The sequence below is a fragment of the Serinus canaria genome, chromosome 4 (genome assembly GCF_022539315.1).
Source record: "Serinus canaria isolate serCan28SL12 chromosome 4, serCan2020, whole genome shotgun sequence".
Taxonomy (NCBI): Eukaryota; Metazoa; Chordata; class Aves; order Passeriformes; family Fringillidae; genus Serinus; species Serinus canaria.
In genome coordinates, this window is record NC_066317.1 from 31,926,456 (window position 1) to 31,952,687 (window position 26,232).

The 26,232-nt window shown below is 34.7% G+C and overlaps 1 protein-coding gene and 1 long non-coding RNA gene across 2 annotated transcripts in view; one reads left to right on the forward strand and one right to left on the reverse strand.

The window, feature by feature from the left end:
- The window catches only part of FSTL5 (follistatin like 5), a 243,965-nt gene that overhangs the window by 61,291 nt on the left and 156,442 nt on the right, over positions 1 to 26,232 (reverse strand). Inside the window, exons 6-7 of the mRNA XM_050974227.1 lie at positions 24,554 to 24,720; positions 5,391 to 5,511 (exon numbers count right to left, since the gene is read on the reverse strand). Of these exons, the coding sequence (XP_050830184.1) occupies positions 5,391 to 5,511; positions 24,554 to 24,720 (288 nt within the window). The remainder of the gene's footprint in view (positions 1 to 5,390; positions 5,512 to 24,553; positions 24,721 to 26,232) is intronic.
- LOC127059594 (uncharacterized) overlaps positions 1 to 26,232 on the forward strand; it is an 876,248-nt gene that overhangs the window by 36,942 nt on the left and 813,074 nt on the right. The gene's annotated exons all lie outside the window — the stretch shown is intronic.

Below are 26,232 nucleotides of genomic sequence, written 5' to 3' on the forward strand. Positions count from 1 at the left end.
GTAGATCTTTTAGATGAATAATTATTTATCTTATCTATAACTTTTTATAGAGACAACTTGCTTGATGTTGTTTCTAACAATAAAAAAATATTAACTGTAATAAGATTAAGGAAGTGTATTTCCTATTCGCCAAAGTTTTGTTTAATGCAGCTCCTAAAAGTGTGGAATATTTAGGCTGTCACAAAACACAGCTTGATAGAGGGTGAAGTATCAGTTGATAATGAAAGAAGATAACAAGATCAAAAATTAACTGTGTCTATTTTGGCATGAGATTAAATATTTTCAAATCCTATTCAACTATTTACAAGAGATGTCTCAGCATGCTGTCCCATTAGATCATAGAAATACCTTACACTTCTACATTTCAAGAAATGCACAAACCCACCTTATCTCAGATAGGATGCAAAAATCAGTAGGTTTCAGGGATATTTTAAACCCAGTTAGAGTGGACAGTCTTTTCTATATAACCCCAAAATGCAAATTGCAAAAATGTAATAAAATAACATGAGTGAAGGTTAAAAATTAGATAATATGGCTTTTAGTTTCTCAGACTACCAGCTGAGCGGAAGAACACATAAATATCAGAGATTTAAGGTTTCTATTGATTTTCTGAAAAGGACTTTTCTTTCATGGAAGTGGATCTTAATTTTTCATCTCAAGCCTGACATTCGCACTCCTATTTCCCCTCCATTTCTTCCTTCTTGGTCTCCTCTTGCATAGCACTGTGTGCTCCATGCTGAGACCTTGCCTTCCCCACTGTGTTTTTCAGAATGGGCCCTGCTTGACTGCACAGGCAGTGGTTTGAATATTTTTTGTCAGCTCAGCTCCCAGTCTTCCTCTGCCACACTTCCTAAAGTCCAATTTTCATGTCTGCCTGTTCAGCATTTCTTGACACAAGGTCCTTGAGGCAGCCCACCTCATGTTGTAGATTTCCCACTGCAGCTAAGCCAAATGGCTTTTTCTTCCACCTTGTCTCTGGAAAAGCAAGGACCTCCACTTCCTTAGAGACTGGACTGCCATCACTGAACACTCTCAAGCATCTCAGCAACAGAAACAACTTTTAGGACCACTTGCAAGGCACTGCAATTAGTTGTGTTCTGACTACATATGCCGGGATACTTCTAGTCTCTTTTTGTGCCAGTGAAATATTCCAATTGCATATAAAACCTAATGCGTATTTAACTACCTCACCTTGACAGACTTCTACTGAGCACATGTGAAAAGAATTTTTTTTAACAGTTCAATTTCAAAGAATTTTCATTGACAGGAAAGAGGAATGTATTAGTTTTATTTGGGCAAAGGGCATGCAATATTTCTGATGCAATATTATTGCTAAAAAGTTTTAGAAAATATAACTGAAATCCAATTATTCCTAAACCAACAAATAAAATCTCACCCTGCATGATGAAATGCTATTGTTGCTAAATTAACTACTTAAGGGCTGTTAAGAGTTGTGAAAGGGAGGAGAGGACCTGCTCAGGTGAAAATATGTCCAAGTTTTCTTTTACCATCCCTTATTTCTATCGTAGATCCTGTTCCCTTTAGCACTGTTTTTCCAGGAACTGAGGTTCTTGCAAGACAATAGGGTTTATTTTTTGCCAGGTCTTTCCTCTATTTGCTGCCATTTTCCTCTTTCCTCACCAACTCTGTGTCTGACAGGTTTGTGCAACTAGAAATGTTTTTCAACCCTTGTTTTGCATTATAATATTTATTTCACATTACCCTGAAGACTGTTTGTAATATTCTGCTAAGAAAGAACTGTGCCATGAGGCATGCTGCAGACAACTGAAATATAAGGGCAGATGTGGGCTCAGTCTAAAAAGTTAATTTGATGTGACAAGTTTAGTGTAAAGTCTTTCGGGTTCGTTGAAATAAGATTTTTGTCGGGTTTGTTTTGTTGGTTTTTGTTCAGGTTTTTTTGCGTAATGAAAAAAAAAGGAAATAAATAAATAAATAAATAAATAAATAAATAAATAAATATCACCAGAAATAAAATTTTAAGTACATAATTAATGTGAGTGTTCATACTGACTTTCGAAGATATATATTTTAGCATCTTAAGCAAAAGAAACCTCACTTTACAAGGGAAAGATCATGACATATGTAAGAAAGGAAGGGGAGACACCACACATTTCTACTTAGCAGAGTAAAGTATAACACATAATTGAGTGAATTCTATATCCCTTACCTTTCAATTCAAAAAGCAACGTGAGACTTTTGGTTTCAAATATGGTGGATATGAAACTATTCAGTAGCTCTAGCACTTGCTATAGAATCTCTTGAGCATTATTTTTGTTGGGTCTCATGGGGGAGGGAAGTGACAAAATAGTCTAGGCCAGCTGTCTTGAATCCAGGAGAAGGCATGTGTTTAAAAAACCCCAGTGGATAGCTACAGTGTACTAGGTTCTTCTATTGAGATATATATATACACACACACATATATATATACATATATATATATACATATATGTATGTATAAATGTATGTATGTATATATAATAACTCTTGCTTCAACCTAGATACTTTGCAAAAAAAAAGCTGGCAAACAATTCTTCAGACACTGCACATTCCCTGCTTCCCTCCAGCTGAGGGACTGGGCTCTCCTTTCTTTACCTTAAGGTATCAGAACTGCTGATCTTATTTAAGTATCACTGATACATTAGAAGAAAAATAAAGATCAAACTGATAGACTCAATCTCAAAATTGTATACATGGAAAGTTTTAAGCATTATGTAAATGCAAATAATTAGGACTGTGCCATGAAAGAGTTACTTCCTGATTATGACTTTTTATTTTGGTTTTGTTTTCTTAGTTTATATGAAAAGGCTTAAAATATCAACTTATAGGGTTGCTCACAATATTTACTTTACCATAATATTTGTATAAGAGTAGACTGATTATTTCACCATAAAACACGTCTTTTACAGTGCTCATTAATGTATTTTTAAGACTCCAAAGGAAGCTCATTATTCTTTACTACTGTGCCAGATAATTCAAAACTAAAAATATCTTCGATTTTAATCTTAAAAGTAAATCAGATTTATATCTATAATAATTGCATATTAGCCTAAAATATAAGATTTTTTTTTCCTAAAAATATATAGCTAAAGATAAATGGAAACCAAGAAAGAACTTAAAATCTAATTACATTGTTTTCATTGAACCTTCACATTAAATCTTTGTGATCAGCGTAGTCTCATTATCCCATTAACCTTTTGACTGACTCTCCAGTTAATACAAGTATCATTATATTAATTAGTCATTATCACAGCTACAAGTACTGACCATCATGCCTGTGCTTAAGAAGCTTATTCCTTAGAAGTACAGATCTAAACTGTGGAAGAGCTGTTCATTTGACCTTTCATCTCAGTGGATTTAACTCAATTTATCCACAACAGGCACAGCAAATAATCCTATTGCTCAAAAAGTCTCCTTTTCCTGCTTCTTGCTCCCCAAAATATCAACATCCAAAATCATTTAGGAAGGTACCACTCCAGTGCCAGCTTTTGGAATAGCATTTATCTGAGGTTTACAGTGGTTTCCAGATGAAAAACCAATTTCCTGACAGACACATTATCACCAGAAAAAAATACATTTGTCCTCCTTCACCTCTCTCAAATTATGTTTCTTGTTTTTATAGTCTTGCAGAAATCCTTCTTCAACTTGAGCGGAGTTTTGCCTCATTATGCACTGAACTGAGACAAACATAAATTGTGGTATTTTAACTCTTGCTATGCACCCCTGGGGGATTATTTACACATTGAGATTGGTCAGGAATGTGTTGATAAGAATATAATTTTTTTAGTAATTTAGGGTAAACCAAACCCCATAAAACAGAGGAGAATGTTCAGCTTGCTAAGAACTCTTCTACATCTTCAGGAATTAAAATATTAATAAACTGCACAACAGTCTTCTCACTAGTTTAGCCAGTAGTTGCTACCTGGTTTTTTAAATGACAGAAAATAATCCTAGAAGAAAAATTTGGAAGAAAATATGTTGATGTCATGTTCCCATTAGCTCAGGGACAGCATTCCATGTGCAATATGTTGTGGTTCAGGAGGGGAATAAAACTGTGGAAAAAAGTTGAAACATATGGATAGAGAAATACTACAAGCCAGCTTCCTGGAGAAACATAACAGCAGAGACAAAATGTTTATAAAACTGCAAACAAGCACTAAGTGTCAAATGAATTTAAAATGTAAAGACATTAAGAACAGAAAAGGAGGGGAAAGGCTATTAAAAGAAGAAAAATCATAATATAAGCCAAAATAATCTTGGAAGCTGTATTTCATACGTGTATACATGAAAAGTAAGAATAAAAGAAAATATTTCAGCATTCTTGGATGTTAAAAAAAGTCAGCCAAATAAGGGCTTATGCAACTGATTAATAGCTAACAAAACAAAGAATGATGGTAACAGCAGGGGCCAGGAAACCAGGGCTAGAGTATGCCTCAGGAGAGAAATAGAGCCTCTTAATGCAAAGTAAATTTGGGGAAGATTGAGGTCAAACATGATTCTGGATAGGATTAAACAAGAACATGGAATGACAAACACTGGTAGTTTACAGCAGAAAGGGAGTCTTAAGAGTCAAAGATAAATATGAATTGAATTAACATGAAAGCACTCGAAGAAAAAAAAAAAACGAAACCTCAATGATGATAAAGCAGACCCTTCATCAGTGGAAAAGAATTCCTTAAAATACTTTAGGAAATAAATTGCATATAAGAAAAAGGAGAGGGTACATCAGCTTGAGGGAAAGTAAAGACCTGTCTTCAGGGCACCACTAACAAAGCAGTGAAGTTTTGTCCAAGTACAGAATTCAATGAGGTGTTACCTGGAACTTGAACAGATGTAGGAAAATGTAAAGATCAAGTTTTGAAATCCAGGTGCCTCAAGCTAATCTGCTAAAATCATGCTTAGATTTCAATAACACAAATGTGAATTTAGAAGCCTACATCAATTACAAAATCTTCAGGGAAGTGCATTCTATTAATCTTATATTCAACAAAACATTCTTAACACAAGAAACTTACACATTTACTTTTCTCAGCGTGTTCCCCAGATTACTAAATTAATACTAAAACCTACTTTAGCTGTGTGTATATGTATATATAAGCCACTTACTGTTCTGCACAATGTCACAGGTGCAAAGCAAGTCCTATGGACTATCTTTACACCTTTTAATATTTATTATTCTATGGAAGCAATAAAGTAAAATTATTGTGCTTCATCATTTTTAAAGTTATTTGAAGCAGATAAATGAAGAAAAAAATATATACTTTTTTCTATTAAAATGAAACACAATACAAAAAATATAGGAAAGAAACAACTGATCTGCTTAACAAAATTCAGGTTTCTTATGACTTGATAATTAGAACATTTTTTCTTACCAGTCACTTGGAGAATATGAGTTTGATAGAGCTTATCATACCCATCAGCATAGCAGGTGTAATTTCCCATATGAGTTGTGGTAACCTTAGTGATGTACAAGGACCCATCATCTCCAAAATCCTACCAGGAAAGATTAAAAACAAGGTTATCATAATTAAACCCCCATCTCTACAGTAATTATGCTCATCATCTCAGCAACAACGCTGTGATGCAAATATCAGACATCACACACCACAAATATTAAACCAGCATATCTGACAGTAATCTGAAATTCAAATATTACACTTGTGAATGGTGGAGTTGTTCAATCTTGCTACATATATTGTGACTGTAAAAGAAAATACAACTGTTATTTCAAATCCTAGATAAACTCAGCAGAAGCAATACATTTACTTAGCTATGACAGTTATTTGTAGAAGAAAAGATTTTGAGAATTGCATCCAACCAGAGAGAAAAATGAAATCTATGCAAAAATTAACAAGTTAAATGACATCCTGGAGAGGTGTTGCCTCCTTTGTAATGAGCAGACATGACAAAAAAAAAATCCTCATTTTTCTTCAGTTCTTCTCAGTAGATTCACTGATACATTAAAGAAGAACTACTGCTGTAAACTGATTTCAGGGATCTGGGATTCCTGAAAGCAAATGTTTGTGATCAAGCCCGAGGCAAAAAAGGTTTTTAGTACATCATCGTCTTCTACTTCTTTTGGCACTGGGTCCCATGCCAGCTCAGCAAAGGTCCATATTTTCCCCTTCCTTTTGCTGCTGATATAGTCCTGAAACTCTGTGGACCTTCAAATCTCTGGACCAGATCCAGTTCTGGGATGGCTTCATCTTTTCTTATCTGCACATTCAAATAGAGTCTCCAGGCTCTTCCTGGGTCACCCGTCATTCCTTACACCTTTTTCTTTTCATTTGAGTTATGTCAAGAGCTCCTTGTTCATTAATACAGACCTCTTGTTGCTTTTGATTTACTGTTCATTGTGAAGCCTATTCTTGTGGAGGTGGTCATCCTTGAAAATCAACCATCTCTCTTAGACCCCTTTTATTTTCAGCATGCTCTCCTGTGGAATTCTTCCAAGCACATCCTTGAACAGGCTGAAGTCTCCTTTCCTGAAGTCTTTTGCTGTATTGCTTTTTGCCCTGCTGTCTCCTCTTGGCTCCTTGACTTGGCCATCTCATGGTCACTGTAGCCAAGGTTGTCCTCACCTCCATATCCCCAGACAGTTCTTCCTTATTTTTTTCTTCACAAACCTTGTGACCTTCTCTATAAAGTCCTCAAATCCATGAAGACTTTATCAAAAGCTTGCAAAACCTAAAAACTTCAGCTTCAATACCTCAGTCACTATAAATTACACAGTAAAAAAACTTGGAAAATATAACTATGATAATATTAGAAAATATTACTGTGTGCTGCCTTATTCTTACATTCTTCCATGGTCTCACCTACAAATTTTCCCATTGATTGAGATTAATTTTTTTCAGTTCTCACTTTCCAATTTTTATTCTTACTCAGAGAACACAACAGAACTGAAATCACTATGAAATTCCTTTTAATTTCTCAGTTTTCTTTCTCTAAATACTTTAAATATCATTCTTTCTTTAAAAATATTGTAAAAAAACCATATGTCTCTCTGTATTTCTTCATCCAAAGATATGTGGGCAGTTGAATTTCACATTTCACATCTCTGTGCTTCCAATGGTTCTGCTAGCTGTTCCTTGGGAGAACAAAACAACACGCCTAAAAATTAAGCCTACATGGCAATACTATCAATAACTTGACTTCCTCAAGATAAATATAGGTTTCTATATTAGCACTTTGGTTATACAAAAATATTTCTACCAAATCTTCAATATACCATTACATGTTACCACTGCACAGATCAAAAAGGCACCCTCTTTAAGACTTCATTTTTAACTGATGATGCGAACCAACACAATTCCCCTTCAGAATAACCCACCCAACAAACTTCAAAAAACTTCCTTATTCGATATTTTGATCTTTATCTCTTTCTAAAATATATGAAGCAGAAGATCAATTTACTTTTTCCCCCTTACCAGCTGAACACACGTTTTCAAAGCGTTCTTCTTCAACAGCATTATTAGTGGAAGATGAAAGGACAGCTATCAAAAACAGCCACACTACATGTACTTACATTTTCTCTGGAAAATGGGTTTTGTTATTACCATCTGGAATTTTTTGCCTAATCTCTGCCAATGTTATTTGTGAACAAAGCAGGGCATAGGATGGAGTGTAGAAAAATTCAGCTGCTACAATGCAGTCTGGAAACTAGCTTAATTTAATATTCCTTATGCTAAATTTTAGATATTGCTTTGAACATACCTACCTGTTTAAGCTCTTTGACTGATTCGTTGTGGCATATGATATCTTTTGGTACCATCATGTGGCATATGATATCTTTAGGTACCATCACTCTTTTCTAAGTAAACATGCGCCTGTGCATGGTTTCTCCCTTCTTTTCATAGAAACCATGGATGAAACACTCCTGCAGTTATTTTATATTAGTATTTCAATAGAATTCACACATGATGACTCTCAGAGAGTTAGAATTTTAAGGACAGTATGTTTTGTTGGTAGTGGTGAGTTTTGTCTGGTTGTTTGGTTTGGGTTTTTTTACAACTACAAAATAAATATCCCAAGCTTATTGTTCTACTGAGTTCAATGTTTGTTTTGTTAATTAAAGCAAAGCACTCAATACAAAGTGAACTTAATGTTGTAAGCAGCATTTGAAAAGGGATGGTGAAGTACAAACCGAGCTACTTGACACTGCATGTTGACAAATGTTTAGTGTTTTATTGACTAACTCACAAGCTGAGTAATTTAAAATAACCCTGTATCTATACTGACACACAAAGATCTTTGAAACAGAGCCTTCAAAAATCAACAACAACAAATACAGAAAAGTGGTGGGTTTTATATTTTGGAAAATATATTTGATGACAGTAAAAAAAAAAAATTGCTACACGCTCAATTTTTGTTCTCCTGCTGTTCACATAGAAATGGCAAGGTACTTCTAAAATTACATTGAGAAACTCTAATTATTTTTGTCATACATGAAAAGATAGAATAGAACAATTACCTTAACAATGATTCCACTGCAATTCTGTTCTGAAGAACTTGACATTTTACAAATCATGATATATCTTACAAATAATGAGCAAAATAATAAAGAAAGACTTCAATCTGATAGTGAATCTTTGCTTTGCTCTCTTACTGCTTATAAAACAGAAACTAAAGGTGATTTTTTATTTTGAGTCAGCAATTATATCCTTAGAGTTTATAACCCACTTTCATATGCTATCACTTTGCACATGAGAGAATTTATGACCATTTTCCAGCATTTCTTCATTAACAGCTCTAGGAAGAATGTTCCTAGCTTTGTCCCCACAGGAGAACATATAATGAAACAGACTGCCTGAATTTGTTCATCATCATAGAAGCTAGGAGTATTTTTGCTTTGGTTTGTTCTATTTTGGGGTTTTTTTTTTTTCCAGCATTTTTTTTGCCCATACATTGCTTTCCTAAATAGCTTTTTGGTGGTTTTGGCTTTGTATAAATAATTTTTTTAAACATAAAGAAAAGTACATAGGCTATGTGAACTGAAGATGTGAATTCTTACTTACATTATCCTCAAACAGGAAAAAAAAAAAATTTATTGTGTTCTTAATAATGGAATTAGTGAACACCAAATATTATGAATTCATAATTTTTCATATTACCTTTCTTTCTATTTGCAGTCTTTAACAAATCCACAACAAAGGAAAAAATATATTGTTTGGGCCCTTTATTATTGGTGGTTATTAACAGCAGTTAAATGCCCCACACTCTGGGTGGGGGCATTTCCTTTATTTTAAAAGGAAAATCTTGTTTTTTTAATGGAGGAAGGCAAAAAAACCCCACATCATCTATCTCTGAGCTGATCAGGAAGGAAATCGGAAGCTAAAAATTAAAATTTTGTGTTGGTTTGCTAGGGGAAGGCTGTATCAATAACTGAAACCAGATAGTTTCAGAACAACAGCTGTTTGCTTGTAAAACACAACCAGTATACTGGTTGTGTTTTATACCAATATATTTATTTCCTGTACATCCTCCCAAGCTTTCTGCATTTTATTTCAGTCAGCTCATGGAAGTACCAGTAATACTAATGTTATGTTCTTGCTCATATTTTACTTATTTTTCAGTCTAACTCTAACTTCCTTTATTACAAGGACACAGAGAGTAGATATCCTTTTGAAGGTTGACTGAAAACATTTTTAAAAATAATTATTAATGTACAGTTCATTTGCCAGACAAATTCAGCTCAGGCTTTTTGTGCTAATGTCAATGTTACAACTCCTGTTTTCCAAGTAATCAGTTTCTCTGTTCACATTGGCATTTACTACTGACTGTCACAAAGAAATTATATTCCACAAAGAACACTGAAAAAAACCTGCATTTGGCAGAAATCCAAGATTTTTTTAAAGTTTTCCTTCTAGATTTGGAGGGAAAATAAACACTACATTTCATAAGCCCAAATTTTGCGTACCTTCTCTCAGTCTCAAATTTTACAGCTGCAATAAGAACAAATCATTAATCTAGTGTAAGTCCACTGGTTGAAGAATCAGCCCAACAGAAAGTTGCAAATCATGCAAGAGCTTGAAGAAGGGAAGTGCACAGTCTAACACAGGCACTCATACAGTACATGCAGTAGAAAGTGACAAAACCTTAAAAGAAACTGTTCTCAAGAATACAACACCAGACACCAGTTGGTGACTATGAATGCAGACTAGTTTTGGTCAAAGGAAATTAATCTTCCTAAGCTTCTTTTACAGTCAGTTGAGAAAGCTCAGGGTAGCAAAATCCTTTTATGGGATCATTCAGTGGATCTGTCAGTGCTCACTGTTTTAGCTGCCACCCACCTCTCTCTGCTGACCATGAAAACAAACTTCCTAGCTACAATTAGATATTCCAAGCATTTCACTGGTTCCTCTTTTCTTGGGACTGGGGAGAACAGAAAGAAAAAAGCAAATAATGACTGAATTTTACAAAGGCTGTATCTCATTACTGCAAAATGGCTTTACTAGCCTTACATTACTGATGACTGAGTAAAGTGGTGAACATTCGGTGAGTAATTCAGAGCATCTTAACTAAATCTCCCATGCTGAGAAAGTCTTCATGCATACTTTCCTCAGCTTGTATTATATTACAAGTGCTCAATGCAGAGGTCACCCCCTATTCTTGCTTCTTAAAATAAGACTTTGTAATGCATAAACCCAGGCTGGTAGTTGAATTGAGAAGGATTTGGCTGTATTCAGTAAATCTGAGAAAAGATTATTTCTCTGACTATAAATTAGGACAATAGCACTGTACCTGTTTAATTAATTAATTAAATATGGATGATTTTCCCTTAATTCTCTGAGATACAGTAAGGACTGCAATTCCACTTTGTGAGGAAATAGTAACAGCTAATAAATGGTAATATCCATTATTCTACATAAAACATGCAACTGCTTTGTGCTTTTCAAAAAGTGTCAGTTGATTAAAAATTGGCTTTGCTATTTTGAAATCAGACAATGTTCCAACCTCTTAAGAACCTGAAGAAGGATGACACAGGAAAGTGACATAAAATGCTTCAGTGCTAGACTAGCAGTAGAATAATGACTTCATTTGATATGTAGATGTGTAAAGAGAATCTGGAATTTTTTCCTTGTTTATGGCAGACACTAGACATAAGTGAGAGCTTTGCCAAAGTACTCTTGAGGCTAGCCATAAAACATCTCTAACCTTTTACTTCCCCAAAACCTCCGTAATTTTACGTTATCTTTTGATGAATCGGCAATAAGGACTGCTAATTTATTTAGACATTCAAAATCTCCAACTGAGTGATGCAGTATATTTTAAATGGAAAATTCAGCATGCTCTGATACAGCTGTCTTTTTTATTGCTTCATGTTACATGGAGATCTTCAGAATGACTCATATATCATTTGACTTTTACTCCTTTTTAACAAACCAAATTGTTATATAATCAGATTTAATCAGATAAATCTATTTGACATTAATTCCTCACATATTTTTCAAGTTGAACTCATAACCAATGAAATGAATTTATAATGATTACCTAATTACCACAGTTTATTATCATTCCCCCAAACTGTTCCTTCTATTTTTTAAATCAGCTTTGATTGTAGATGCATTTATTATTACACTCCAAGCCAGTTCTGTAAAGAGAAACTAGCTTTGCACTATGGATCATATTCCAAAGTGTATCTAAGTGTTTTACTTAGATCATATTCCAAAGTGTATCTAAGTGTTAGGAAGGCCCAGAGAAGCAGAAGAACTGATGTAATTTACTCTGTAAGGTGATTCAGTTTAGAGTTAGGTTTGTGGAATGAGATTTTAGCAAGCGCATCCCCATTTCTATTTTCTTTTTTTAAAGACGTTTTATTTGTAGAAAGAGCGCAAAGAAATCACTGAATATTCCCTAAATTTCTCTGATTCTAAAAATATCACACTATATAATTACACTGTGCTGAGATTTAATCTGTTTTCAAATACTTATACTACAAAGGATTTAGTTTTAAATGTATAGTTTATTGGAGTGTTGGAGTTTTTGATCTTCCTATTGCAAAAAACCACTGTATTTCAGTTTTAGTTGCATCAGTCCTAACCCCTTTTCTTACATTGAAAAAAAATCATATCTTTGGTTCCTGAACTGCACTCATCTCAAAACAAAAACTCATTTTATTTCAAAGGAACAAATTTATCCAGATGTTTCTTTACAAACTCAAGAGAATCTACAAAAAAAAAAGAAAAAAAAATCCTTAATTTTTTGTATTACTCAAATTTTCAATTATTATCTAGTCCATCCCATGTATTTATGAATTATCCAGGAGTGAGACAGACAAGGAGGCAGAGTGTCTTCAAGGTTTATGCAATCCACAAGAGACCAGTGGGATAAATTTTGGGTTGTCACAAACTCCTTTATGTACATGTGAGAAACCAATAAATAGACAACAAAAATATCTTTTCAAACAACTTTCAAATATCTTGCAGACAAAACAACCTAAACCAAAAAAGACAGAGATTTTTTGAGAATCCCCTACTATGTGGCAGCTGAAGAGGATATATTGGGGTAAGTGGCAGGGAAAAAAAAGAAAACCTAGTACCTTAAAATGATTTAAAAATCAGAACGATTCACTTTGGCCCATTCTTAGCATACTAGGGGGAAAAAATACATTATAATTCACAGAGTTATTCTAAAGTTGATATCTAATTTTAAATGCAGCATTAATGTATGATCTAAAGACAACAGTAGAAAGAAAACAGGGCCAGTCACACATTACTTGGATTATTAATACAATCCCACTTGCCTCAGTTTGTTATCCAGTACATCATACAAGAAATAGGCACAAGGATGCTTAGAAAGATTCTGGATGTAATTTCTACACTAAACTTTTTGGGTTTTTTCAGCTGTACACCCTATTACATACAACAAAGTGAATGACATCCACTCCTTGCCATCTTTTTCTCTTATCTTAAAAAATCAAACTATTGGCAGTTTGAATGCCAGCACAGCAGTTTCACTTAAGGGTTTAACCAAAATCGACACACACAATTATTCTGAAATATTCTTCTTAGAGCCTTTTAAATAAACAGAAAATTCCAGTCACTTGAACTAAGCACTCAGCATGAAACTGGAGTACTACAAACAGATGATGAATTTGCACTAATAATATTCTGAAAGCTGAGACAATTTACATTTAATACCAATCTTGGTTATCTAAGCATCACACACGCTGCCTGTGCTCAAACCACTAATACAACAATCCATGTCCATCAGTCTCATTCTTTATCACAAGAAATCTTAACTGGCAAGATTGATTCCTTGATATCAATGAAAGAAAAGTCACTTCAAGGTCATTAGCAGCAACCTTTTACTGTAAGCACAGAAACTATTTATGCAGAAAAAATTCTCTGGGTTTTGCTTTGGAGTAAGGTTTTATTTGTTTTCCATCTATAAAGAAATTAATTGAGATACTTTTAGCATCATTGTATCCTCTGGTTCTGGTTTCTGGTCAGGTTAACTGTAAGATATTGGAAGAATATCCTGGTATAAAACAAGAAAAATTAGTGTTGCAAAAGATTTCAGTAAAAAACCTAAGATTTTTCAGCATAGAGTGGCACTGAAAAACATTTTCTAGAGCTGTACCAAGTAGGACTTCAATTCTTCTAATGATATGAAGCCAAGATGTATGATAAAGCCTACAGGTATCACAATGGTTGAACTAGCAAAATCTCATTACTTTCTATACATCTCTATCAATAAGATATTTCTGTTTCTTCTTTCTGTTACATCGAGTCTGTGTTCAAGTCATAAAATGAGGTTGGAAATTCCCCATTTCAAAAGGGGAATAGTCATAATAAATATTTTCTGGATGCTATTAACAAATAAATATTGCTGATATTTAGACACTTTGCTATTATTAAATGCTTATGTTTGCTATACATAAAACATTTACTATATCCTGACACAGGTAAACTGTATGTTATTTAAAAGCAAAGTACCAAACAGAGGTACATGTGTTTCCCATGCATTAAAATATTTCTAAAAAAAAATTGAACACAAGTACTTTTAATTGCACAGTTTAAAAATAAGAACCACAAACTCCAGTTAAATGAAATGCTTATACAAAAATTTATATGCAAATGACAGTATCACTCTGAATCCTGACGAGATTCCTGTGCTGTCTTTAAATTAACAGGTTCCCTCTTCTGTGAGACATCCATTACTTCAATTTTACCACTGCTCTGCCAATCACAATAAGCACTTTTCTTCTGCTGCAACAATAGCTAACTCTTTGTTAACACACTTCAAGTTTCTACAAGATGTACCAAAATAATTTTATTTCTTAGTGGATCATTATTTGTCTCCTGTAACTAATTTTTGCTTTTCTAATACTGTTTTCTATAATGAGCCCAACATTTTTTTAGAAGTGCAACTCCTTTACAAAACATGAAGCTATATACACTATATTTTCGTTTTTCACCCTCGTACTTTGCTTTTATTTTAAGAAATGAGCACTACTCATTAGAAAGATTCTATGCTACTGTCACCACATAAAACTGTATCACTGAAATACTGTAATATATTTTCCTTATATACAGTAGTCTTACTTTGGAAGACTAAAGTGTACAAAAGCTCTTTTTCTCCAGCTAACCCTTGGTTTCAATTATATCTTACTGCAATTATAACTCTATCATTAGCTATTGCCAACTAATCATAGAATCATGTCAGAAATAAAGTCTCTACTAATACAGAGGGGTGGGAGAAAAGGCAGCTTTTTCTTCCCTGCCTTCCTTTTGACATGTTAATTGTTCAATAATCACAGGTTAAACTTCAAACTCTTCTTCATGAATGAATTTCTTGTCTGATGTTATAACTGTGTATATCATGTTAAAAATGTGAAGGCAAAACAGGATTTCAGTCATCTTTCATTAACTACAGGTTACAATAGCAGGAACTTCACGGAATTCATGGAATTTGCCAAATTGCTACACAAAGTTTTAAGTATCTTTACTGTGCCAGAGTATGGCAATTCCATTTTATTTCTCATTAATACAAACAGGTCTGTAAAGACAGATCTTTGCCTAGAAGAAGCACATATTCTAGAAAGGAAGACATAGCCTCTTCCCACTTAAGTAACAGAACTATTTGAAATAAAATGCTTTAAAAATGGACACACAAATCTGCTTTTAAACCAGACAAGATAACATACTTCAGGTGAGAATGATTACACTGTGTGATTTTATTAAGGTACTCTGAAATTTATTTTCTATGTCAAATAATTATTTTTTCTCTTCAAGACTTCAATTAAGTATCTATATGCACATGCTTATCATTTGAAAACATTACTATATTTCTCTAAGAAAGTTCTAGATGCAAAATGTTCATCAGCCAAAACCAAAACATACTTAGCAGGTGCTTTGAGTAACTGTCAAAAATCCAGTCACTTCTATCTCTCTTTACCCATAAAAGTATAATAAAGCATTCAGATTCAATGATCCTCTGCCAACTCATCTGAATTCTCCTTACTCAAGGACAATTTTTTATACCAAACTAAATTAGATATTATTTAGAAGCACTGTTTCAAGATCCTTACTTCTGGTTGTAGTTTTAAGCCAGGTGTATGTGAAAGGAGAGATAGATGGACATCATTACTAGATCTGTTTCCTAAATCATATTAAATTAGGAAAACCTTTAGTTTAATTTATCTCTCCTTTTGAAGAGATTAATAAAAACACTCTGCCATGGATAAAAAGGCTCTTGTATATGCCCAAACAGAAGATGTTCTGAATGAATCCTTTTGAAAAGGAAGCTTTAGATTATAAAGATAGTAATGTGAGAACAGTACAAAAATAAAAAAGAAAGGAAGGAAGAATACACATGAAAGTGATAAAATTAACAGGTGAAAGAGAAATCAGTCTGAGCTAAAGTAGATCTACTTAAGTTTAGATATGAATGGATACATGGTGTCAGGTATGTGAGTAGATAAATCCCTGACCAGTTTGATTCAGAGAAATCCTAAATAACATCATTTGAAAATCATGGCAGATATAGCCTCTTCTGTTGTTACCCAGTCAGAGCTCACAAACTGATCAGACTTGGTCTAGATAAACAATTTGCTTCATGTTCACTTTTGCAAGTAGCAGTACCAATTATATTTCAGGTGGGTAGAAATTTTCTTCCTGAGTAAGTACTAAGTAAATGCCCTTGTACACTTCTGCAGTATTAAAAAAAAAATATTGTATTTGAAAATATATACGTGACAGTTGAGCCAAGTTCCCAATAGGTAATAATTATGTCCTACCTATCTGAATTTTTCCTCCTGGGCTGCTTGCAATGGTGGGCCAGACAGGGTTTCTTTTTTTTTTTCTTCTTTTTTTTTTTTTTTGTATTTAAGCAATTGTGTCTCTGTGTTCAATGAAACAGACTCCTGGATCAAAGCATTTTTTAGTGCTGGTGATATGGCCCTCCTATTTAATGTACTACAGCAATGATTGGAAAGTCAGGACAGTGAGGCCTTTATTAACAAAGCATCTTCCTCATGCTCTTAAGAAGGAGTGACCTTTATTGCTAGCTGTAGTGTAGTCAGGTTGCTCTTTCAAGACTTCAAAAATAATAACCTGAAAAGCTCAGTATTCTTTCTGTGTACTATAAAACCCTTTTACATAATTCTTCTGAAAGCTGTGAAAAGCATTAAGTCTACCAGGAAAGCAAAACTACTGCAAAATGACCTGGTAAAGCTGCAGAAACAAATATGTAACTAGTAATAAAATTATTCAGAAATTATGCTGTATTTCATCCAGTTGATAGATGTATACAGCAGAAGAAGGGAGAAGAGTATGTCTATAACCATACAAAAAAATTGAACTGCAATTTTTTGATGAACTAATCAGAAATTAATAGCACAAAATGAATTTGCTAGTAACACCAATATTGAATGCAGACATAACCCGCATCTTTATAGAGATATACAGAAGAGAACAGAGAAAACAATGAATTTGAATTGAAAGAAAAGCTTAAGGAATAAAGATATTATGGGAGTGAAGAAAAGATGCTTAAGAAGTTTTAGAAGTCAACTTGTAGCACAAAATATAAAACAGCTTTCCACTAATTTTAAAATACAGGGAAAATGGGCAAAAGTAAAAGAAAAAAAAAAGAATGATAAAAGTTCTGGTGCCTGAAAAAAAAGGAGTAGGAGTTACCTCTAAATTCAAGCCCCAAATGTACTTTTAAGACACCTGGATGTGCAGCTATCCTGCACCACCTGGATTAGCTTTGGGATGTTCCTAACTGAGCATGCTGTCTAAGGTGCAGGAGAGAACTCCCATCCATTTACCCAAATTCCATCTTTCATTATTCATTTTAGGGAAAGACACAGCAGAAAACAAGTGCTCCTGAGAAAAGATGGGCATTGATCAGTAATAGATGCCATTATTATAGAGTGGGGAAAAAATATAGCTGTGGGACTTGTAATTTTTTTTACACCTTCCATAGTTATCACACAACACCAATGGGCATTGGGAAATATTACATGGCAGGTACATGCCCTCAAGTAATTGAGCCAAGTATCCACTCCTAGAGCTGAACTTACAAGACCAACTAGGGTCAAAAATGGCTTTACAAAATTACTTGGCTTTAGATCTGTTATTATTAAAGGAACAAGGAATATGTGGAATGTCAAATCCTACTGAAACTGACTGTTGCATTACCATTCTCAATGCAACACCATCAACTGAAGAAGCCCAAGCCAAAATTAAAGAAATCACTGGTCAAATATCAGAGCTTTCCCAATCACTCCAAACCCAAAGCTAGCTTACTGGCTGATGTCCATATTCTAATCCTTGTTACTCATGGGGAGGGGGCAATGGCTGTAATGAAAATTGGGTTGATGATTTCAACTGGAGTAACATTTGTAATTGTTGGAATAGCTATTGTACACTGTAGAATTGCTTGTGTCATTCTCCTGCTGTTTCTACATTTTCTCTGACTTTTATACAAACACATCAACCCCATGGGCAAACTGTGAGATGAAAAAAAGGTCCCAGGAAGACACTGAGCCACAGGGAGATGTAAGAGACTTAAAAAGAGACTTAAACACCAACTGCCTCAAACATTGTCAAGGCCACAGCAGCATGAACTTGAGATAAGCACAGAAGACAGGAATTTACAATAGGAAGGTGCTTATTCCAGGCCTAGAGGAGCTCAGCTTTGGTTAACACACCCTGGTTAGTGCATCTGTGCAAAAATTCCCACTATGGCAAACTGTGGGAGACAAAACAGCTGCTTATACACATGCCATCCTCAGTTATGGGAACATCTGTGAACGCCCATGGATACCCACAAACTGGCCTGAATAAAAGTAGGGTGGCACCTCCAGAAGACTCTGTGACCCCTGCTACCAAGAAGACCAGGGTGAAGAAGGACCAATGGGATGCCCCTAGATCCACAGTGTGGTGATTATTATCTTCTTGATCTCTTTCTCCTTCACTCTCTCCCTTTACTCTTTCCTATTTCTTTCTATCTCTGTACCTCACATTTACTGTTAAATAAAGTCCATACTACTGGTTTTGGCATGTGGTCTCATTTGTACCTTAATTCAGGCAGAGGCATCTCTCAACAATCAGATCATAACAAGTGGAGTAGAAAAGAACAAAACAAAACTGGTATTCAACTCATGAAATACAAAAGAAAATGTAATAATACATCCTACTTAAAAGAAAAACTGTGTAACAGATAAAGGACAATTCAATATAGATAAAATTAGAAACATGCTGACTTTGATGAGTCACTGTTAATCAAATCCAACCACCTCATCAGAAAAATCAGTAGAAAATATCTGAGAGACGTAGTGTGTTTAAGATGTGTCATAAATATAATGTACAAGGAAAACCCCTGCAACTAGGCTTTTAAAATGAACCTCAAATACAATGAAGTTATATATATATATATACCTTATATATATTTTGTAGTTGTAACACACACAATACCACATAGAAGATCACACAGTGAAATTGCTGCATTGCCATTTAGTAATTAAAGCTCAAAATAAACTGGTCAGGATCCAGATTTTGTACCGAACAAGCTTTTTGCCTATGGCACTGTATTTGTTCATTGTTGGAATATGAGTTACTGTCTTCCAAAAAGGATGAGGTTAGGAGCATCACCTCTAAAGGGAAGTAGGTTCTGGGGCTCCCTTCATATCATAGGACCACTGCACTTTCCCTCACACAAGCAATAAGATGGCCTGTGGCAACACTGCAGGGAGGAGGAAAACCTCCTCAGAAATAAAACAAGAGCATGCAGAGCTTGCTGCAGCAAATCAGAAAGTCAGTGCATTGACTGCAAGCAGGCATTCCCCCTTTTAGGATATTTGAGAGTAAAGAAATGTACATGAACTTTGAACACCTTTTTGTCAAGGTTTAGGAATGGTATTCCCTAATGTAATGTTCCTACTGAAACTTGCCAAACCATGTGGAGTTCAATAACACCCCATTCCCATGTGGTAGGCTGGAGAGGACAATTGAAGGAACAAGAGGGAAAGATCATGGGCTGAGGTGAGAACAATCTACTGGAAATAAGCAATGAAATAAGAAAACAATCAGTAACAGCAACAATACTAATGACAGATTCTACAAGAGAAAAGAAGTGAACAATTCATAAGTGATTGTTCACCTGCCTACACAGAACCCCCAGAACACCTGACTGCTCCCTCTGCCATGCTACTCCACATGGAAGGGAGCCCTTCCCCCATTCCCAAAAAATGATGTGAGTGGTAGACTACAGCCTGGGTTCTAGACATGCTTCCCCCTAGCTACTGCAAAAATTTAACCTGTCTAGCCAGAACCAGGACACCATTCAGTTGAGACTATTAATTTTCACTCTCTTTAAAGTCCTCTTGTTAATATCCTAGCTTAAAAAAAAAAAAATTACTATTAAGCATTGTTTTATGTGATTTGAGGAAAAGATTGAAGAATATTTTCCTGACATTTATGGGTCACCTGGGATTCTGTAAGAAGTACAAATGCACACACACACATATTTTTCTCAGACATTCATATTTCTAACACTGTATTAGAGTCATAACTGTGCTGTATTAAGAGCAATTCAACAAAGCATAAAGAGAAGCTTGTATGTAGGTTCATACTATCCCATGGGAGAAAACAATGTGGAAAGGAATAATTCATGAAGCTCTCGTGAGATTTTTCTTAAGAATAATAAAAGGGGGAAACACAGAATGAGAAGCTGGAAGAAAAAGAAGAGGTCAGAGATTTGAAGTCCTCTCTGGGAAAGGTGCTTAATGTTTTGGAGAATCTGGAAACCTTTCTGTCATCAGTTTCTGATTTGAACTCTACAGAATGGAAGCTACTGTGTTCTTTAGAGAATTTTAGTTTTTGTTGGTATTCTCCTTAACAGTCTTTTGGGTTTTCTTGGTGGGTGAAGGGCAAAGATGTCAAGAAAAAGATTCCAACTGCCACCAAAAAAGGGTCAACTTTGATGTGCAAATTAATTTTAACAAGATAAACAAATCAGAAGTTTTGAGGAAAAGGTAACCTATACATAACTTCAAAAACCTCAAAATTGAAATATTAGATGCTTTCCATTAAGGCAGCCTAAAGAGAGATATTATGAGCTTTTACCAAAAGGAAAAAGTTGAACTACACTATTTTGAAAGGTCACTGTTAAACTTTGCATGCGGACAAACCAGCCCAGTAGATCTTCAATAAATGTAACAAAAAGGGCCAAGATCTTATAAGAAAAGTAAGATTGCTCACATGTATAGGAAAGAACCTGAAGGCAAAGCTGAAATAAAGTATCAGAAAAACAATAAAGTAAATTAAGTTACAAAATCTTAAAACAGTGAATGAATTAATACTAAAAAAGTAATATGTATTGTATTTGGTGAATACATCTGCTATTTTTCATACATGGGCATTATTATCTCTAATGAATAGTAGGTTAGATAAAAACAAGAGGAAAGTAGAAAGGCGAGTATTAAATTTAAGATGCAAGATAATAGCAAGGGAAAAGAAATCCTTTCTATATGTGTACTGAAATGTCATCAAAATGCCCTGTGATATCAGTTATGTAGTGAGTCACAGCACAATTATATTACAATTTCAGCAAAATTTGCAGAGGCATATAATTTTTCATAATTTCTCTCAGATGGGTGCTAATTATCCCTGCCTCCCATCAGTTTCAGTAAGAGAAGGATTAGTAGTAAGATGCAGTACTTCTACAGAAAGTAGTTACAAGTGTCATAAGAAGAGCTGAGGAGAACTAAGGACTTTTAAAATTATCAATTGGATATTATCAGTAATGTTATTAACATGCACTTCATAGAACATTTTTAAATATACTATTTAAATACAAGTTTCTATTGTCTTCCTTTGAAAGTCAATCAGTATTTCTAAGTATTTCTTTAAAATGTCTTAGAATATACAAGACATTAGACATTATCAAGACTCATTTTTAGCCACTCCAGAGTTGACAGCTTTAGAGATATATTTTGCAGACTTTCAGTATAGGAGTGGAATATTAAAAAAAAAATTGAACTATCAACTTCAGTTTAGACCTGGATTCCTTTCCTCCTTGTTGCATTTTTCCATTTGAAAAAATACTAGGACATTAAATTGTTCTGAGTTTGTCCCTCCTCAAAGCAAATAGCTAAATCATATTGAGAATTGGATAGTGCAAAAACTTAATTTCTAAGTATGAGCACTTTCTATCATTTACAAAATCACATTGTCACTACTGCTTAATCTGGTTTCATATATATGTGTTGAATTCCAGTTATTTTGATCTTTGATCCATTTTACTGAAGAAAACCCAAAACACTAACTATCTATCTTCCCAGGTCAGTGTTTGCCTTGTCATTTTCAGAAAATGTACTGCTCTTTACACAACATTATTAGTCTTGAGATGCTCAGATGTGGTTCCTGTATACTGAGTAAATTAACAATTCCTAGAGTTAGGCAAACATCATTATAGATTATAATATATCTATAGTAAAACTTAGAGTACGCTGCTTCTGGGGACATATTACACAAGGAGTAGAGAATCTAGAAATAAAGAGAGATAGAGAGATCAAAACTGTGAAAACAGTGAAAAGTAAAATAAATTTTGAAGAAAAGAAGGTCTGGGGATGAATCTAACTCAATGTCTTTCTTTTGTTGTTTCTTCTTTTAATCCAGATACCATTAATTCTTTCTTCCTCCCTATTTTACTTTATCTGGAAAGAGGGATTAATATCCCACATACACATATATCTGAGCTCTATTAATTTTAGTGCCTTACTCCATGGATATTGAATCTGACCTTCTCTTTCTGTATTTGAATTGTAACTCAACTGGTAATATTATGACACTAAACTATAACATAATTTTTGCTTAGGAACAATGAGGTTCCTGTGGATCCACTTCTCAGATTTGTCCGGGTCCCCCTGGGTGTCATCCCGTCTTTCGGATGTGTCAAACGCACCACTCAGTTTCATGACATCTGCAAACTTGTTGAGGGTGCCCTCAATCCCACTGTCTGTGGGATCAAAATGCCCTGTGATATCAGGGTATTCTATAGAGATTGACAGAGATTGATAGAGATGTTGAAGAGCACTAGGCCACAGACAGATCCCCGAGGGACACCTCTTGTCACTGGCCTCCATTTAGACATGACAACACTGAGTTTTTGACCACAACCTCTGGCTCCATCCATCTATCCATCCAGCTGGATGTTACATGGAATTGTATTGAAGGCCTTGCAGAAGTCTAGATAGGTGCCATCTGTTGGCCCTGCATTGTCAACCATTGCCACCAGTGGATCATAAAAAGTCACCAGACTGGTCAAGCAATTGGTCAAGCCCTTCAAGATAAACCTGCTCCAATGCAGATGTTTTGGAAATCTGCTTCACCAAGGAGTACCTTCTGCTCCTCCAGCTTTAAACTTACCTCTGCTGTTTCTTGCTCTTTTTTGTTCTCTTATCTCTCTCCCTCTTTTTTTACGCCCTTTTCTGAATGTTCTTTCGGAGGTGCCATGGGTGTGCCCTGCTGATGGTCCCTTGGGAATGGCTGCATACAGCATGTGACATCCCATCCTTTTCCCTGAGAGGCCACACTTGTGGGCCCTGCTGCCAATTCCTAGGCACCTGCACCCAGCACAAGAACTTTCTCTGCTTATTTTTTTGTTTGTTTTGGTTTTTGTTTGGCTTTTTTCATACTCAAAAATGTATGCATCCAGCTTAGAAATCACTTACTCTTTTCATGTCTGCAAAAAAGCCAGCAGGACCTTTCAGTCTTCAGCTGAGCTGTTAGCTTCATCATTTCCATTCATCATTTCCCTTTTATTTCTGTGTGTACAGATGCATCTTTCTTTTTCTATCAACAGCTCATGCCAGCTATTACACTTAGAATTGATTAGTAAGAACTCCAAATAATGGTTTTGAACATAACAAATATTGTAGACGGGATCTTGTGGACGTGGGCAAGACACATTTCAATGTAAGCCATGTGATTATTATCAAACTAACAAAAGCAATTATTATTTAACAGAGAACTTTTCAGATTATGTTGGGATTATCCTAAGCCTCTCAAGGGACTTAAAACCATCACTCAAGCAAGATGAGCTTTTGAGCTTTGAAATTGTCCATTATTTTACAAACCACCACACTGAGGAAGCTCAGTTTACTATCAGAACTAACAAAACCAGACATAAAAGAGAGATGATGTGTGGGAACAATTTTCACCTTAAAAATAAAACATTCATAAAAAAAAAGAAATAAAAATAGACAAACTAGATATTTCATTGTAGCAATATTCCACACATATAACAGTTCAGGTGATTTCAGACTCACTTGGGCTAGACAGACAGCACAACTCCCAAAGTAACAATTTGTCCACATTTTGAACTTTGCTAATACAAAATGGCCAAAACAAAGAAAGCATACCCTGAAGCCTACAAAATACAGATGAAAGCCCATTTTTAGTCATGCATGAGGATAGAATTCTAATACTAGCTTTCTATTTTCCTCTGTATTTTTAGGTCATGGCCATGTTAGGTAGCAAACACTTGCTTTCCAGAAACAAAAAGCTTTACAAATTATACAAATATTCTGTTTTTCATTCTTTGAGAGGTGCCATATACACTGCTGAATATTTGGAGGAATGGGCAAAACAACTAATTTTATTATGAAATACTTATTGGGGAAAAAATAGATTTCTATTGAACTATTATAAAAGAAAACTATTATTATGATCTGTTTGTACAGGGAAATGTTTGTGTCACAGATTTCTCCTTTCTTCTAAAAATGTGAAGACTGTACAATCCTGAATGTATAATGCTGACTGTATTTTGGGCTGCAATTTAGCCCTCATGTTCTTTTATTGTTATATTTATTTTTTAAATGATTGCTCTGTGAAACATATTTTCTCTATATTTAACAGGGCTTCAAATACACAGCAAACAAAAACAGGCAGAGTTTGTCACGTATCATTTCCATTTCTTTCCTTTGTAACATCAGGAGTATGTAGCTAGTTATGCATCACTTTTCTATTATTTATGAGAGGTTTTGATAAAAAGCTGTTAAATAGAACTTTCTGTTACTTACACTGATATCTTCCAAATCTAAGCTGTTCAGAATGACATTGTTCCTCTTCCAGATGATGGGAGGTCTCAGGGTTCCCTGGATGGCACAACTTAGGACAGCACTCTGTCCCACTGTTGCTGCAGTGGTGCTTATTTTTTGATCTTCAGGCAGATTCAGCTGAACTACATCTGCAAAAAAAAAAAGCATTGTTTGTAAGATCAATGAGCAGGCAGTTTCACGGGCCTAATTAACATGAACTTTTTGTATACTGGCAATTTAAGAACTTTAACTGGAACAAAAGTAAAAAGAGCTTCCAAAAACCCCAATAAGTTCAGCGTATTTCATATAAAGGTCAGCGTGACATTTCAATTAAATTGACTGACAAGTATCAGCCTGTAAGAAGCAGCATTGAACATGAAAGTGAATTCCAGAGGTAGGACTGGATTACACATGACTGCATATCCAAGTCAGACACTGGAAGTTATCTGACAGTTAAGGCAGGCACGGTGGACTAGTCAGAACATTTATTCTGTATTTTCAGGCTAACTAGCTATTCCTCATTAGTCAATATTTTAAAAAATCTTTAAAAAATTCAGACGTAAGCGATAGGAGTCCAGACGTTGAAACTTTCCCTGTTCATCTATTTACTAAGTAGATCCAATTTTAACAGAAGGCCATTTCACTTCTGTGTTCCAGAACTCATTTGGACACTTGCAAAAAGAGGAGTGATACACATCAAACTGATTAAACACTGCATACACTTCCCTCTTGTGTAATTGCTTTAAGTTACAGGCGGATCAGCTGAGAGTTAGCTTTTCACCTGTGGTGAACTTGACTAAACATAACTTACTCAAATTCTATATTTATAAGGATTTTGTCATATTAGAAAAAAGAAATACATAGGAACTGAAGATCATTCAAATAAATTTTTTTCCACTCAGCTGCTAAAGCATGAAAAATCTGTTTTTTATCTTTCATTCTTCAAGTAAACTACAAAAGGCATCATAGGTCTATTTTTTTTTTTTAATGATGAAAATACTTTCATACAAGAGACATTAACTCCTTCATTATAGGAAAGAAGGAACTTGTAAGGAAGCTAAGATCTTCTATGGGTTCATTTCAGCCTCATACAACCAATACTTTGTAATTAACACTTGTCCCTGCCCTCCTTCCAAACCCCCTCTACAAGCGCAAGCATTAGAACACATGAAAGTAAGGATAGCTGTTCAATATTAAATTCTTTAAAATTAAATTCTTTATAAATGTGATCAAATAATCACATTTATAATAATTTTATACATAGTTCTAAAGAGAGGCCCCCTGGTTCTTTCCTCTTTCAGAAGGAATGTGCTCTATGACTCAAATGTGAGTGATAGTGCCCACCAGACATGCCCAAATGAGGCTGACCTTTTTTAACTAGATGCATTACCTGACACAATGCCTTACACTAAGGAAAATGAAACATACCAATTAAATTAAATTGATTCTTCTGCTGTTTACTGTACTTTTTAAAATACACTGCATCCTCAGAAATACTTCATGTTTGATGTTACAAGAGATGGCTCTTCACTGACACTATCAGATAGTGAGACATAGCTGCATGGCTACTGAATGATTCAGAACTTCTGGTAGCCAACTAATAGTACACATATTTTGCTTCTTGACTCAGCTCATTATGCAAAGATCTCAAAAGTGAAGTA